The sequence below is a fragment of the Notamacropus eugenii genome, chromosome 1, assembly GCF_028372415.1.
Source record: "Notamacropus eugenii isolate mMacEug1 chromosome 1, mMacEug1.pri_v2, whole genome shotgun sequence".
NCBI lineage: Eukaryota > Metazoa > Chordata > Mammalia > Diprotodontia > Macropodidae > Notamacropus > Notamacropus eugenii.
Window position 1 is genome coordinate 126,706,879 of NC_092872.1, and position 11,997 is coordinate 126,718,875.

The window sequence follows — 11,997 nt, forward strand, 5'->3', positions numbered from 1 at the left end:
CACTGCAACAAGCAAAGGTTTTAGATACAGTATAAGCAGATCCTACCCTAAATGGTTAACAGCTATGCTGTGAGGTGTAGAGGAGGGAAACAATATTAATAATTATAGGATAAAGGAAAGAATTCATAACGATGGCATTTAAGTTGGGCCTTAAATGAGACATAGAATTTCATCAGACAGAGGGGCAAAGGTAGAAAGTACATCACAGGTATATGGAATATATATGGAATAAGCAAAAATATATAGACATGATTTTCTGAAATCATCTCTTTTGTTGTTTCTTATAGTACAAGAACATTCCATTACATTCAAATAGCACATTTTATTCATTCCTCAGTTGTCTAAGAGGCAATTAAGATACTCCCTTTATGTTCTAATTTTTTTATTCTCCCCCTTTTCTCTCCTTCAGGATCAATAATTTTATTTTGCTTGTAGCTATTCCTTCTCTGGTATTGTTTTCTCCCTTATCTGCCTTTCCCCCTTTCCTCTTCCTGTTTAGTTTGTGTTTGTGTATGCTCTCAATGCATGTCAATTAAGAGAAGTAACAAGTTCTACTTTCTTCTTCCTTTCTAAACTACTGTTGCTTTGATGATAGATGCACTCATTTTGAATTTCTTTCTCCCTACCATCTTCATCCTCTTCTTACTCTTTCAGCTTTCTTTTCTGTGTTGTCCTCTCCCTTTAGATTGTAAACTCCTTGAGGACAAGAACCATCTTTTTCCATATATTTCTATCCTCCGGTACAGTACATGCCACCGAGAGGTGTTGTTTATCGACTATTTATCATTGACTCTATCACCCAACTTTCTAAGAGACTTCTATAAAGATTTTAGGAAGAGCTTTAGAGCTATATTATTTGATAGTCAATTTTATTAAAAGGGAAGATTTAAATATTTCTACGTAGCATATGCTAAGTTTTGCTACGTATATAATTCTGGGTTCATCGGCTGTGTTAATTTCATATATCCCAATTAGTTCCTGGTCATCTCTTGTATTTATTAAAAAGTCTTGTGATCCTGATGGATATTAGTTGGTATGCTAGTTGTCTTTTGCCACTTGTATTTTTGTCCTGATCATTATCAGTAAGTCAGTAAATAAACATTTATTAAGTTCCTCAATCTGGTTTAGCTCATCTTTGGAGGTTTTACTGGAGTGTGGCTGCTGTACATGCATGTACTTCTTGGAGCCACAGGTGAGAGTGGGGTGGTAGGTAGATGAGCACCCCTGAAAAGGGCTCAGCAAGTCCTCACGCTGAAGTCGCTAATCATTCTTGAACACTCCATAGACTCCAACAGGGTAACCAATAGACCTTAAATCTGTCAGTGAGATAGGGGGTTGACTACCCCAAGCATGTGAAAACTTCCCCCAGTGGAATGGGTAGATGAGAACAATTTGTTCCAACAGCCATGAAGTTGGTTGAAGTAGGTGCTGTGGAGCTTGGTCAGACTTTGAAGATGCCAAGATTTGCCACTGCCTCTGGTCTATCTCCAGTCATCGAGACTTTTATTCTGCCACTGGACTTTGATGAGTGGAAGAGTGAGGCTACAGACTTTGCTTAATTCTGTTTCACTTAAATCCAATTCATGTTCAAGTCAAGACATCACCTATGATATTGCTTCTCTTTGAAAATGAAGGATGAAGAACAATAACAGAGGAGAAAAAATTGCTGAATGTGTATGGGGTCATGACTGAACAACAAAAAGGAGGAGAAAACTTCCAAAATGAGTCCTCTAGGATTACTTTTAGGATGACTACTTAAGAAATAACCATCTATCAAAAAGAAACCAAGAAAATAAATGAGTAATTCTGAACCATACTAACTTTAAGTTCATTATGGAATGAAACAGCTCACTAGTGACTTTTATTTAAGTCTTACTCCTTGAAATAACAAAACAAATGAGTTATACCAAAACCTGTCTAAAATATTCATAGGATCAGACTCCAGTTCCTAGAAAACAAATGGTCATGGAGATCATAAAATTGAGGGATAAGGAATCCTCCTGCTTCCAGTTTTAGAAACATTCTTTTGTAAAAGCATAGAAAAAGCAATTGCATCCTCTCTGGAGAAAAGGACACGAAAAATAATTTAGAACACTATAAAGCCCACACCTAAAATTATACCCAGAAGCAAAAAAGTAGAATAGATGGCAGAAGACAGTATTAGCCAACACTCAAAATGCACTACATGTATTATGAAATAGTTTTTATTTCAAAGTATGTTCATACCAGAACAAATATTCAAATTAAAGTTAATTTTTTCATTTGACATTTCAGTGAGCAAAAAGCTCATTTTGTAACGAGATAGTATTATCAACCTACCTCAATTATGCCCCAGTTACCTTGTGAAAGATACAATGGAAGACCTACACCCTTTGGACACACAGGATAGGTCTTTTCTGATGCAGTTTGGTCCTCACTTTTCATCTTAAAAGTAGACTAATACTAATAATAAGAAACATCTGGCAACAGAGCAACATATTCCTATGTTAATTATTTTCAAAAATCGTTTGAGTGATCCTAATTAAGAATCAAGATGCTAATCTTCATTAATGAAATCAATGAACAACCATTTATTAAGTGCCTACTATGTGCCAGGCATCATATAATTTTTTTTTCTTGAGATTAGTTTTTCCAGTTTACTCGCAGGGACATGTTTTTGCTTGGTGGAATTACAGTAATTTTGATAAAAATTCTAGTCAGTGCTTAAAGTCTTATGTACAAGTGGGGAAAAAAATCCCAAGAGATTCTTATTTAGAATATTCAGAAGAGCTTCTGCAAGTAATGAAAACTGCATATCAGCAGTGGTGATACATACTTTCTCTCACCTTTAAGGTTAAGACATGTAGCACTTCAGACAAAGAATATTTCCTCATGGCAGAAGAGGAAAAAAGCACAAGATTTGGAATCAGAAGACCAGCATTCAAGTCTGGGCAAACTATTTTGCTAGTCTGAGCCTCAACTTCCTCATTTAGAAAGTGGGGATACTAATACTACCTCCACCACCGATCTATCTCACATAGTGGTGGAGACAATGCTTTAGAATACAGTTCTTATAGCAATGGGAACTGTCATTATTACTGCTTGTGCTATCTACCTACATAGGGCTGCTATCAGGAAAGCATTTTGTAAGCTATAAAGCACTATTTACATGTGAGCTACGATTAAAAGAACAATTATCACTGTGATCTAGGCTTCTTTGAATGCATGGCTTTCTTGGTTAACAGGAATGCTTTTGTTTAAGATTTTTTTCTCAATTACATGTAAAAAATAATTTTAGCATTCATTTCCTTTTAAAAATTTGAGTTCCAAATTCTCTTCCTTCTCTCCCTGCTTTCTTCAGAAGGGAAGCATTTTGATACAGATTATTCACGTACAGTTATGCAAAACATTTCCATATTAGTTATGTTGCAAAATAAAACACAGAAAAAAAGAAAGTAAAAAAAGCATGTTTTGATGTGCATACAGACTCCATCAGTTCTTTCTCTGGAGGTAGATAATATTTTTCATCATAAGTCCTTTGGAATTGTCTTGGATCATCGTATTGCTGAGAATAGCTAAGTCATTCACAGTTAATCATCTCACAATGTTGCTGTTACTGTGTACAGCGTTCTTCTAGTTCTGCTCACTTCACTTTGCATCAGTTCATGTAAATCTTTCTGGATTTTTCTGAAAGCTTCCTGCTCATAATTTCTCGTAGCACAATAGTATTCCATCACAATCACATACCACAACTTGTTCAGTCATTCCCCAATTGATGGGTACTCCTTCAATTTCCAATTCTTTACCACTACAAAAAGAGCTGTTATAAACTGAATGCTTCATCTTAAAAGGAATCTTAATACATAAAAATGCACTATGAACTCCTACCCACTAAAAATTTGAAACAAATAGAAAAACGATCTTTTCCTAACTAGAGGACACCTTTCTAAATGCTTTCAAAATTGCATTTGACCTCTCTTTCTGAAGAAAGTTAAGTCATTAAAAGCATATCCCTTCAGTTTTGTTAATACTAGGAAAATAATTTTTAAATGTGCAAAGTCTAATTGCTTTTCAAGCAAATGAAGAACAAAAATATGGCACTATTTCAAAAAAAGATGCCAATAAAATGGCAGTGGCACAAAGATTCAAGCCAATCTCCAATATCACAAGTTAGTTATAATACCATGTAATAGTTTTCTGACAAACGAGGAGCTTATAGTATTAAGACTAGGAATAAAATACTGCTTAATATTGATGGCTATGCTAATTATTTATATATGCATATAATAAAATTATAGTCTTCCATTTAGAACTACTTACTACTGACTGAATTTGAGTACAGATTGTTTTTTAGTATTTTTACTTAAATTTCGGTACAACAAAATTAAACCCTAACCATTGTAAACAAACCTATTTACACCAATGTACATGCTCGAATTCTGAAGAAAGCAAAGATACATGAGAATGTTTTACTCTTCATCTGGACATCCATCACCTTCTGTGGGATCAGGCTGCAAAGGACGAGATCTGTGGGGAGAATACAAAGAATTTCAGAACCCACTAAAGCATCAGATGCTTAAAAAGAAAATTGTAATGCTATCCAAATAAGGCAGCAACGTTGCGTTTCAGTGGCTAGATGGAAAGGCAAAGTAAATACATCATCGAATGCAGTACACAAAAGCAGCAGGTGCCTAAATATTCAACACTCAGCAAAAATGTAGTTTTAAGTTTTTTCCCTATGATTCAGTGAGATCTATAGATACTATAATTCATCATCATCTATGTTCTTATTGAATATGTTGCCAAGCATGTTGGCACATGAGTGATATGTAGCTTTCTACAAGTTATTATTGTCTGCCTATTTTGTGTTAGACAAAAAAAGTAACCCACTTATATAGGGCAGAGTTACAAAATTGATGATATGGCTTGGTTGGTTTCTGGAAACTATTTACGAGAGCTCATGCAAATGAACTTCATGTTCACTGTAACTTTTCCAAATAAAGGAGTTATAAAACTTAGTATCATTGGGGGTGGGGGTTGTTACAGTGAAATAAAGAAACAGGGTTTCATCCAGACAAATGATTTATTTAGTAGCACATGAGGTTGTAAAACACATTGGGTTCAAGGCTTTCTGAGGCCCAAGAACCCAGAACTTTAACCTCTACCCAGTTTGGAGTAAATGAAAAATGAGATGAAAGGATTAAGATACCAGATTTCTTACTGGAAGAAGAGATCGGGAGACCATGAGGTGAGGGTGAGGGTTGGCTGGAGGGGAATGGGAAACAATCAGGAGACACTGAGAAAAGAAGGAAAAGGGGGTTGTTTTGTGATGTTCTTTAAGTTGGATGCTATTAGGAAGAGGAGTAGTCTTGTGACTTCTCCAAACTCAGATGTCTTATAAGCAGCTGAAACTTAGCTTCAACTAAGTGGTGGTTAAAAAATAAAAAGGAGGGAGTCGCATATGTTATTTTTAATATTACAAGGGGTCCATGAGGGGAGCTGATCCTGAAGGGTGAGTCAGCTTATGTAAATACAACTGACAAGACTTGGCAACTACATGTATTGATAATATCTTTTCAGAGCAGGGAAATCCTGTAAAACATGTTAGCTTTACAATAATCAAGAATATTGTCTTTTAAGACACATCTCTGTAATATGAAAGTCACAAATAATAAGAGGAGTTAGACTTTAGAAGAAAAAAACATTGATGAATTTTTGGGTCGGTTCTGTGAGAACTAAGAACAAATATCTTATTCAGTCCAATACATGAGATTTGTAAGACAATAATGGGGAACAAGGAAAGATGAACAGGATGACAAATAAGCAGTTTTAGCCTAAGGCCAATATATCAGGTTACAATTTATCTTTACGCTTTAGCTTTTACTGGAACTGTGAAACCACAAAAACTTATTTAGGAAATACTGGTCAGGATATGCCATTATTCCTCTAAATTATGAGTCCTGCCCCGCCTTCCATTCATACTTAGAGATGGATAAGATAAAATCATAAAATATAAGTAAGCCAGGGGCATATGTATAAATGTCAATTAATTGTCCAAACCTTCTATTTTGAATAGAGTATTCATTCAAAAATTGACTATTGTTGGGGGCAAGTAGGTGGTGCAATGGATAGAGCACTAGCCCTGGAGTCAGGAAGACCTGAGTTCAAATCAAACCTCAGACATTTGATACTTCCTAGCTGTATGACTCTGGGCAAGTTACTTAACCCTCACCGCTTTGCCAAAAAAACTACAGCTTTATGAAAGGTAGGGTATTTTAAAATTAGTTCTTCATAAGTTATTTAAAATCAAACTAGACAGACAAATCTGGGAAGATTGTAAGATGGAGAGTAAAGTAAACAGAACCCAGACAACAACATTATAAACGATAACTCTGAAAGACTTAAAAGCTCAAATGAATGCCATGACCTATAACAACTCCAAAACACCAGTGATGAATATGCCACTTATTTACCTCCTGACAGAGAAATGATAACCTCAAGGTGTTGAAACATACACTTTTTGATATGGTTTTGATTGACTATGTATGTCTGATACAAAAGTTTTAGATTTCTTTCAATTTGAGATGAAATTAGGGACGGAGTTATCAAAATTTTTAAAAAGTAAGAAAAAAGGTCAGTGAAACATTTTAAAAATGCACAAAAGAGAACTGATCAGAAGAAAACACAAAGCAAGCAGGACAGCTTTGAAAATAACACGTTGAATTTATGATTAAGAGAAGGCAAGCCTTTTCGAATTCAGATTTGTAGCTTCACACAAAATCTTACCTATTCTACTTTGTCTATTGTTTGTATACTGAAATGTTCAACTTATTTGATGTTAAATTCAGAACAAAAAAAAAATCAAATCAAATCAAAAATCTCCTTCAAGGTAGTTTAAAAAATAGGAAGTGAAAATTAAAGACCTATAAAATCACAGTAAGAGCTGAGACAACCCTATTACCAGAACAATGCCAGGCTTGAGTTCTCTTTAGGGGCAGCTAGTTGTGGCAAAAGATAGAGTGTTGAACCTGGAGTCAGGAAGTCTCATCTTCCTGACTTCGAATCTGACCTCAGACACTTAATAATTGTCTAACCCTGTTTGCCTCAGTTTCCTCATCTATAATATGAGCTGGAGAAGGAAATGGCAAACCACTCCAGTATCTTTGCCAAGAAAACCCCAAATGGGTTCATGAAGAGCCATATATGACTGAAAGAGGACTGAATAACAATAACTTGTATCAGCTAGGTGGTACAATGTACCAGGACTGGAGCCAAGAAAACTGATGTTCCTGATTTCAAATCTGGGCTTAGACACTTACTAGCTATATCACTGAGCAAGTCACTTCACCTTGTTTACTTTAAACCACTCCAGGATCTTTGCCAAGAAAACCCTATATAGGGTTATGAAGAATTAAAAGGACTTAAAGACTAAGAAATAAGACAATATGCTAATAGTCAACAAATCAAATTTCAATGTTATATTTTGAGATGTTTCTAAAACTATTAAAATCTAAGTTATAGAATTAGTTCATCTAAGTGACAGAAAATATTTTGCATCAAATAATTTATCTCATTAGCTAATAATTTAGTAATTATAATTATAACAATTAGCTAAATAATTTATCTCATTGACTAAAATGTTGCAACCTACTCACCAAATTAAAACTTACTTTCTTTTGGGTTTTCCTAGGCCACTACTTCCTGCTTCGGCTTCATCAGGAAATTGATTCTCTTTTTCTGGGTGTTTAGATGACATCCCAAAGAATTCTCCAATTCCTTTTTGCCATGTAGGTGTTGGCCGTACACATACTGGGTTCCCACCTGCATACTTACTTTCAACTGGAAAAGAAAAATGATACATTAGGATTTATGAATGTCAACATATACTTAATTTCCTGCTTACCTAAAACATCCCAAAGTACTTTTAGTAACATCTACTTTTCTTTTTTTTAATCCATAATAGTCATGTTGTGAAAGAAAACATAGATTAAAAAAAAAAACCTCAAGAAAAATAAAGTGAAAGAAAAAAACAAAAGTTGCTTCAGTCTGTATTCAAATACCATCAGTTCTTTTTCTGGGGATGGACAGCATTTTTCACCCTAAGTCCTTCAGAGTTGTCATGGATTGTTGTATTGCTGAAAATAGCTAAGTCATTCATAGCTGATCATTCGACAATATTGCTGTTACTTTGTACCCATTACCTTTGACTTTGCATCAACCCATATAAGTCTTTCAAGGTTTTTCTGAGAGTATTCTGCTCATCATTTCTTATAGTATAATAGTATTCCATCATAATGACATACCACAACTTATTTAGTCATTCCCCAGTTGATATGCATACCTTAAATTTCCATCTTTTTATCCTCAGAAAAGAGCTATTATAAATATTTCTTATACATACAAGTCCTTTTCCTTTTTGTTTTTTATCTCTTTTGGGATACAGACCTACTAGTGGCATTGCTACATCAAAGGGTATGCAGTAACATCTACCTTTCAAGGTGACTGGGAAACAATTTTAATCCTAGATGAAAATGACCTGGAACAAATGACATGCAAAATGCACGCTGAATGAGTTAAAAAATTTTAATGTGCTAGTTAGTCACTGTTTGAGTGGGAAGATAGTTCTCAAATTTTAGTTATGAAATAGTTATTCAAGTATTGTTATTGTACTTAAGATTTGAACACAATTCTAACAAAAACAGTAAAATGGTAAATTTGGTAAAGTCATAAAATTAGGCAGGAAAAGTTAGTGATGGAAGAAATGCTGGTTTTGGAGTTAGGAGAGACTAGAAATAGTACAATAAAGTTGATCTAGATTTCATTTGACGTTTCTTCCAGTTTTTTAAAAAGTATTTGGTTTTATCCACTCTATAAAACAAATGTCATTTGTGTTGAAAAAGTAAAAATGGAGATAATAGAAGAAAGTAATAAGGCTTAAACAGCCTTTGAAGAAATCCATTTCCCTGAATAAAGTAAGAAGAAATTTAACTGTAGATTCCAGTTGCAGTGCAGTCACAAATGAGTTGGATGACTTTAAGTCAATAAGCCTCAGGTTTTTTGTAAAATGAGAGTGATCTTTTAGTCCCTTCCAACTCCAAAATTTTGTTTTCATTTACTAACCTAAATTTGGGACACTAATTTCAGTCATTCCACAAACCACTGAAATTGCTATTGGTACAAAAAAAGACCAGTAATGTTCCCACTAGTTCCTCTCATCCATCTATATAATGGTATATATTGGCCCAAGTTATTTGGACAGATATCAACATATTCAGAAACAAGCACAGTTGTCTTTTCACCATAAGATTTAAGTTAGGAAAAGCCAAGAGTGTTTCCACAACCAAAATTTTCAACAAGTTTGATGTTTGGAAGCTACTTGGTACAGTGGCAGCATACAGGATCTGGAGTCAGAGAAACTGGGGTTCAAATCCTGTCTCTGCCATTACTATCCAGATGACCATGGCCAACTCACTTAATTTCCTTGGGCTTCAGGATCCTCAGTGATAAAAGGAGAAGGCTGGATTTAGACCACTTTGAGGTTTCAAATCAATTATCCTCTGATCCCAAGCACCTCTTCTTGCCATCTGTCCTTTAGACTTCTGGTCTTTTCCATTACCCCTGAAGCTGAACTTTCATTTATGTGTTGTCTCTCCAAATTAAATACTGAACTCCATGAAAGCAAGGACTCTCTAGCTGTATCTAGACTATTTGTAGTCGCAATGCTTAAAGGTAAAATGGTTGGCACATACATGTTTAAAAATGTTTTCATTCATTCTTCATTTCACTTAAAAAACGGTTCTAAAGAGAATACTTTGAATTGCTCTTGGGTCAATTTATTTTTTCTCTTCTAAAGAGGGCCCTTAGCTGTTCCCCTTTTCACCTTCTGGATCAGACCTTGAAATTCTCTCCTCCCCTGTACAACTTCCTCCAGAAGGGAGCCAAAACTCGAATGGTAAAACATTTCCTCTTCTCTTTATGGGTAGGAGGAGAGGCATGAATGTTTTACCTTACTAGCTCCTTCTCTTTGAGAGAAAATCCTCCTCAAAAAAACAAAAAAACAAAAAAAACCAACCCAAAAAAAATCCCACTTTGTAACAGCCCAAGAAAACAAGGAAGAGATTCAGAAAACGGTCAATCAAAAGATACAAATCACGGTAAGTGAAGTCAACTCAGCAAACATTTAAACTCCTATGTGCCAGGAAAGCACTGATTTAGGTGCTAAGAATAAAAAAAAAATCGCAAAAAACCAGTTCCTGCTCTTGAGAAGTTTACACTCTAGTAGGAGAGATGGTAAGCTAAGAATTAAGTGCGAGAAGCTGCAGATAACCTCAGAGGGAAGGCGCTGGCATCAAGGGGAACCAGGAAAGGCTTCTTGCAAGAATGGAGGATTTGGGCCGGAACCTGACTGCGACCAGAGGTGAGGAAGGAGCACCTTCCAGGTGGCCAGTGGCCAGTGAACTTACAGAGCTGGCGTTTCTAAAGCGCCATAAAGGAAAAAAAGCGTCAGGATGAGAGTTTTGCCAAGCGCTTCGCCAATTCTCTCACTTGCAAAGAGACATGCTAAAGTTAAAGCTATTATCTCATTAACAAAATGAGCGAGGGTGTGGGGGGTGGGGAAGGCACCCAGCTGGAAGCGGGCTGGGCTCGGGCCCACAAACCTGCTCCCCTTCACCCCGGTCCCCACGCATCGGCCGTCGCTCCGGGGGGCAGTGGAGGAGGTCCTCACCTTTCCGGGACGGAGGAGAAGGAGAGGAGTTAGTGAAGCTGGCGTGACCCAAAGCCTTCCGGGGCGCTCGAGCCGCCACCACTGCGGGGAGAGAGAGAAGGAAGGCGGTGAGAAGTCGGAGAGGAAGAGGGACGGGCCCCGACCCAGATGCCCCGCGGGAAGGAGCCCGGGGCCTCCGCCCTCAGGACGGTTTTGGCGCGCAGGCTCCGCGGAGCGGCTCCAGGAGCCTGTCCCCTGCCCAGCCCTGCACAATCACCTTTGCGGTAGGAGCCTGGCAGGCAGTCGGCCTTGGTCCGCACCATGACCGCAACGGGAGGGGACAGCGGAACGACAGGGACAGGGACAACGCAGGAACAGCGGACGCAGCTCGGACGCAGCTCGGGCCCTCCGCGGCGCAGCAGAAGAGCTAGGCTCCCGCGCGCCCCGCCCCCCATTTAAAGCGGCCGCTTTCCCGCGCCCTCGAGGGACTCGACACCTCCCACTTTCTCATTGGTTCGTTCTCGGGTCCGTGGGCCAATCAGCAGAGTCCGGCGATGTCGGAGACGGGACAGGATGAAGCATGGAGCCATCCATCAACGTAGAGAGACTCGTGATTGGTCCTGGCTCCTGAATGGGCGCGGCGAAAGATCCTTGGGGCTTTTTCCCCGAGAGTGGCTCCGTCTGCCTGCCCGTCTGTCTCCACACGTCCGTACGAAGGAGTTGCGCGCAAGTTATTTAAAAAGCTGAAATATGGATTTACTTATTTTACATAACTCAGAAATTTAATAATAAGTTACAATTTCACTCATTTAGCTGATGATTTACAAATTGCATATACCCAGCTCGATTGTGTTATTAACAATTACATATATTTTTCTTAATATTAAAAAAACGCGATGACATTCATTTTTTATTTACAGATTACATTAATTTAGTTCATTTGAGTTTTTTTAAAGCAAATTACTTCAATTTAAAAAATAGTCTGAACTTTTGTGCGTGACACATTTATTTTGTTCAATTTACAGATTATACAAATCTATTTCAGTTTGAGTACTTTTTAAAAATTACTTCAGTTTTTCTAAAAATTCCCAAATGGATTAAAAACAAGTTATCTGTCATGAGTGAATCTTGGAATAAGTAAACAAAAGAAATCTGAGATGACTGTTTAGTGAAATTTGACTCTCTACAAATCTGTAAAGTAAAGTAGGGGAGAGTAAATAAATGTAGTTGAATGAGTTTTAGAATCAGAAGGTATTTTAGGGATTATCTCCCTGGTTTTAAATGTGAGGAAAGTGAGGCCCCGAAAATGAACT

General features: G+C 37.1%; 1 protein-coding gene across 1 annotated transcript; it reads right to left on the reverse strand.

Moving 5' to 3' along the window:
- Positions 1–2,186: 2,186 nt before the first annotated feature.
- Positions 2,187–11,146, reverse strand: PCLAF (PCNA clamp associated factor). Its single transcript, XM_072613607.1, has 4 exons — positions 10,962–11,146; positions 10,706–10,786; positions 7,650–7,818; positions 2,187–4,506 (listed from the first exon to the last, which is right to left on the reverse strand). Exons 1-4 carry the CDS (start codon positions 11,137–11,139, stop codon positions 4,449–4,451), a joined length of 486 nt encoding a protein of 161 aa, XP_072469708.1. The 5' UTR covers positions 11,140–11,146; the 3' UTR covers positions 2,187–4,448.
- Positions 11,147–11,997: the final 851 nt, after the last annotated feature.

What these genes read in the sequence shown, in the direction of transcription:
- PCLAF (XM_072613607.1), bottom strand. Translation starts at nt 11,139, where the DNA reads ATGGGGGGCGGGGCGCGCGGGAGCCTAGCTCTTCTGCTGCGCCGCGGA. An exon ending in GCCAGGCTCCTACCGCAAAG is followed by an intron (nt 10,787 to 10,961) that starts GTGATTGTGCAG and finishes CTCTCCCCGCAG; the next exon opens with TGGTGGCGGCTCGAGCGCCC. An exon ending in TTCTCCTCCGTCCCGGAAAG is followed by an intron (nt 7,819 to 10,705) that starts GTGAGGACCTCC and finishes TTTCTTTTCCAG; the next exon opens with TTGAAAGTAAGTATGCAGGT.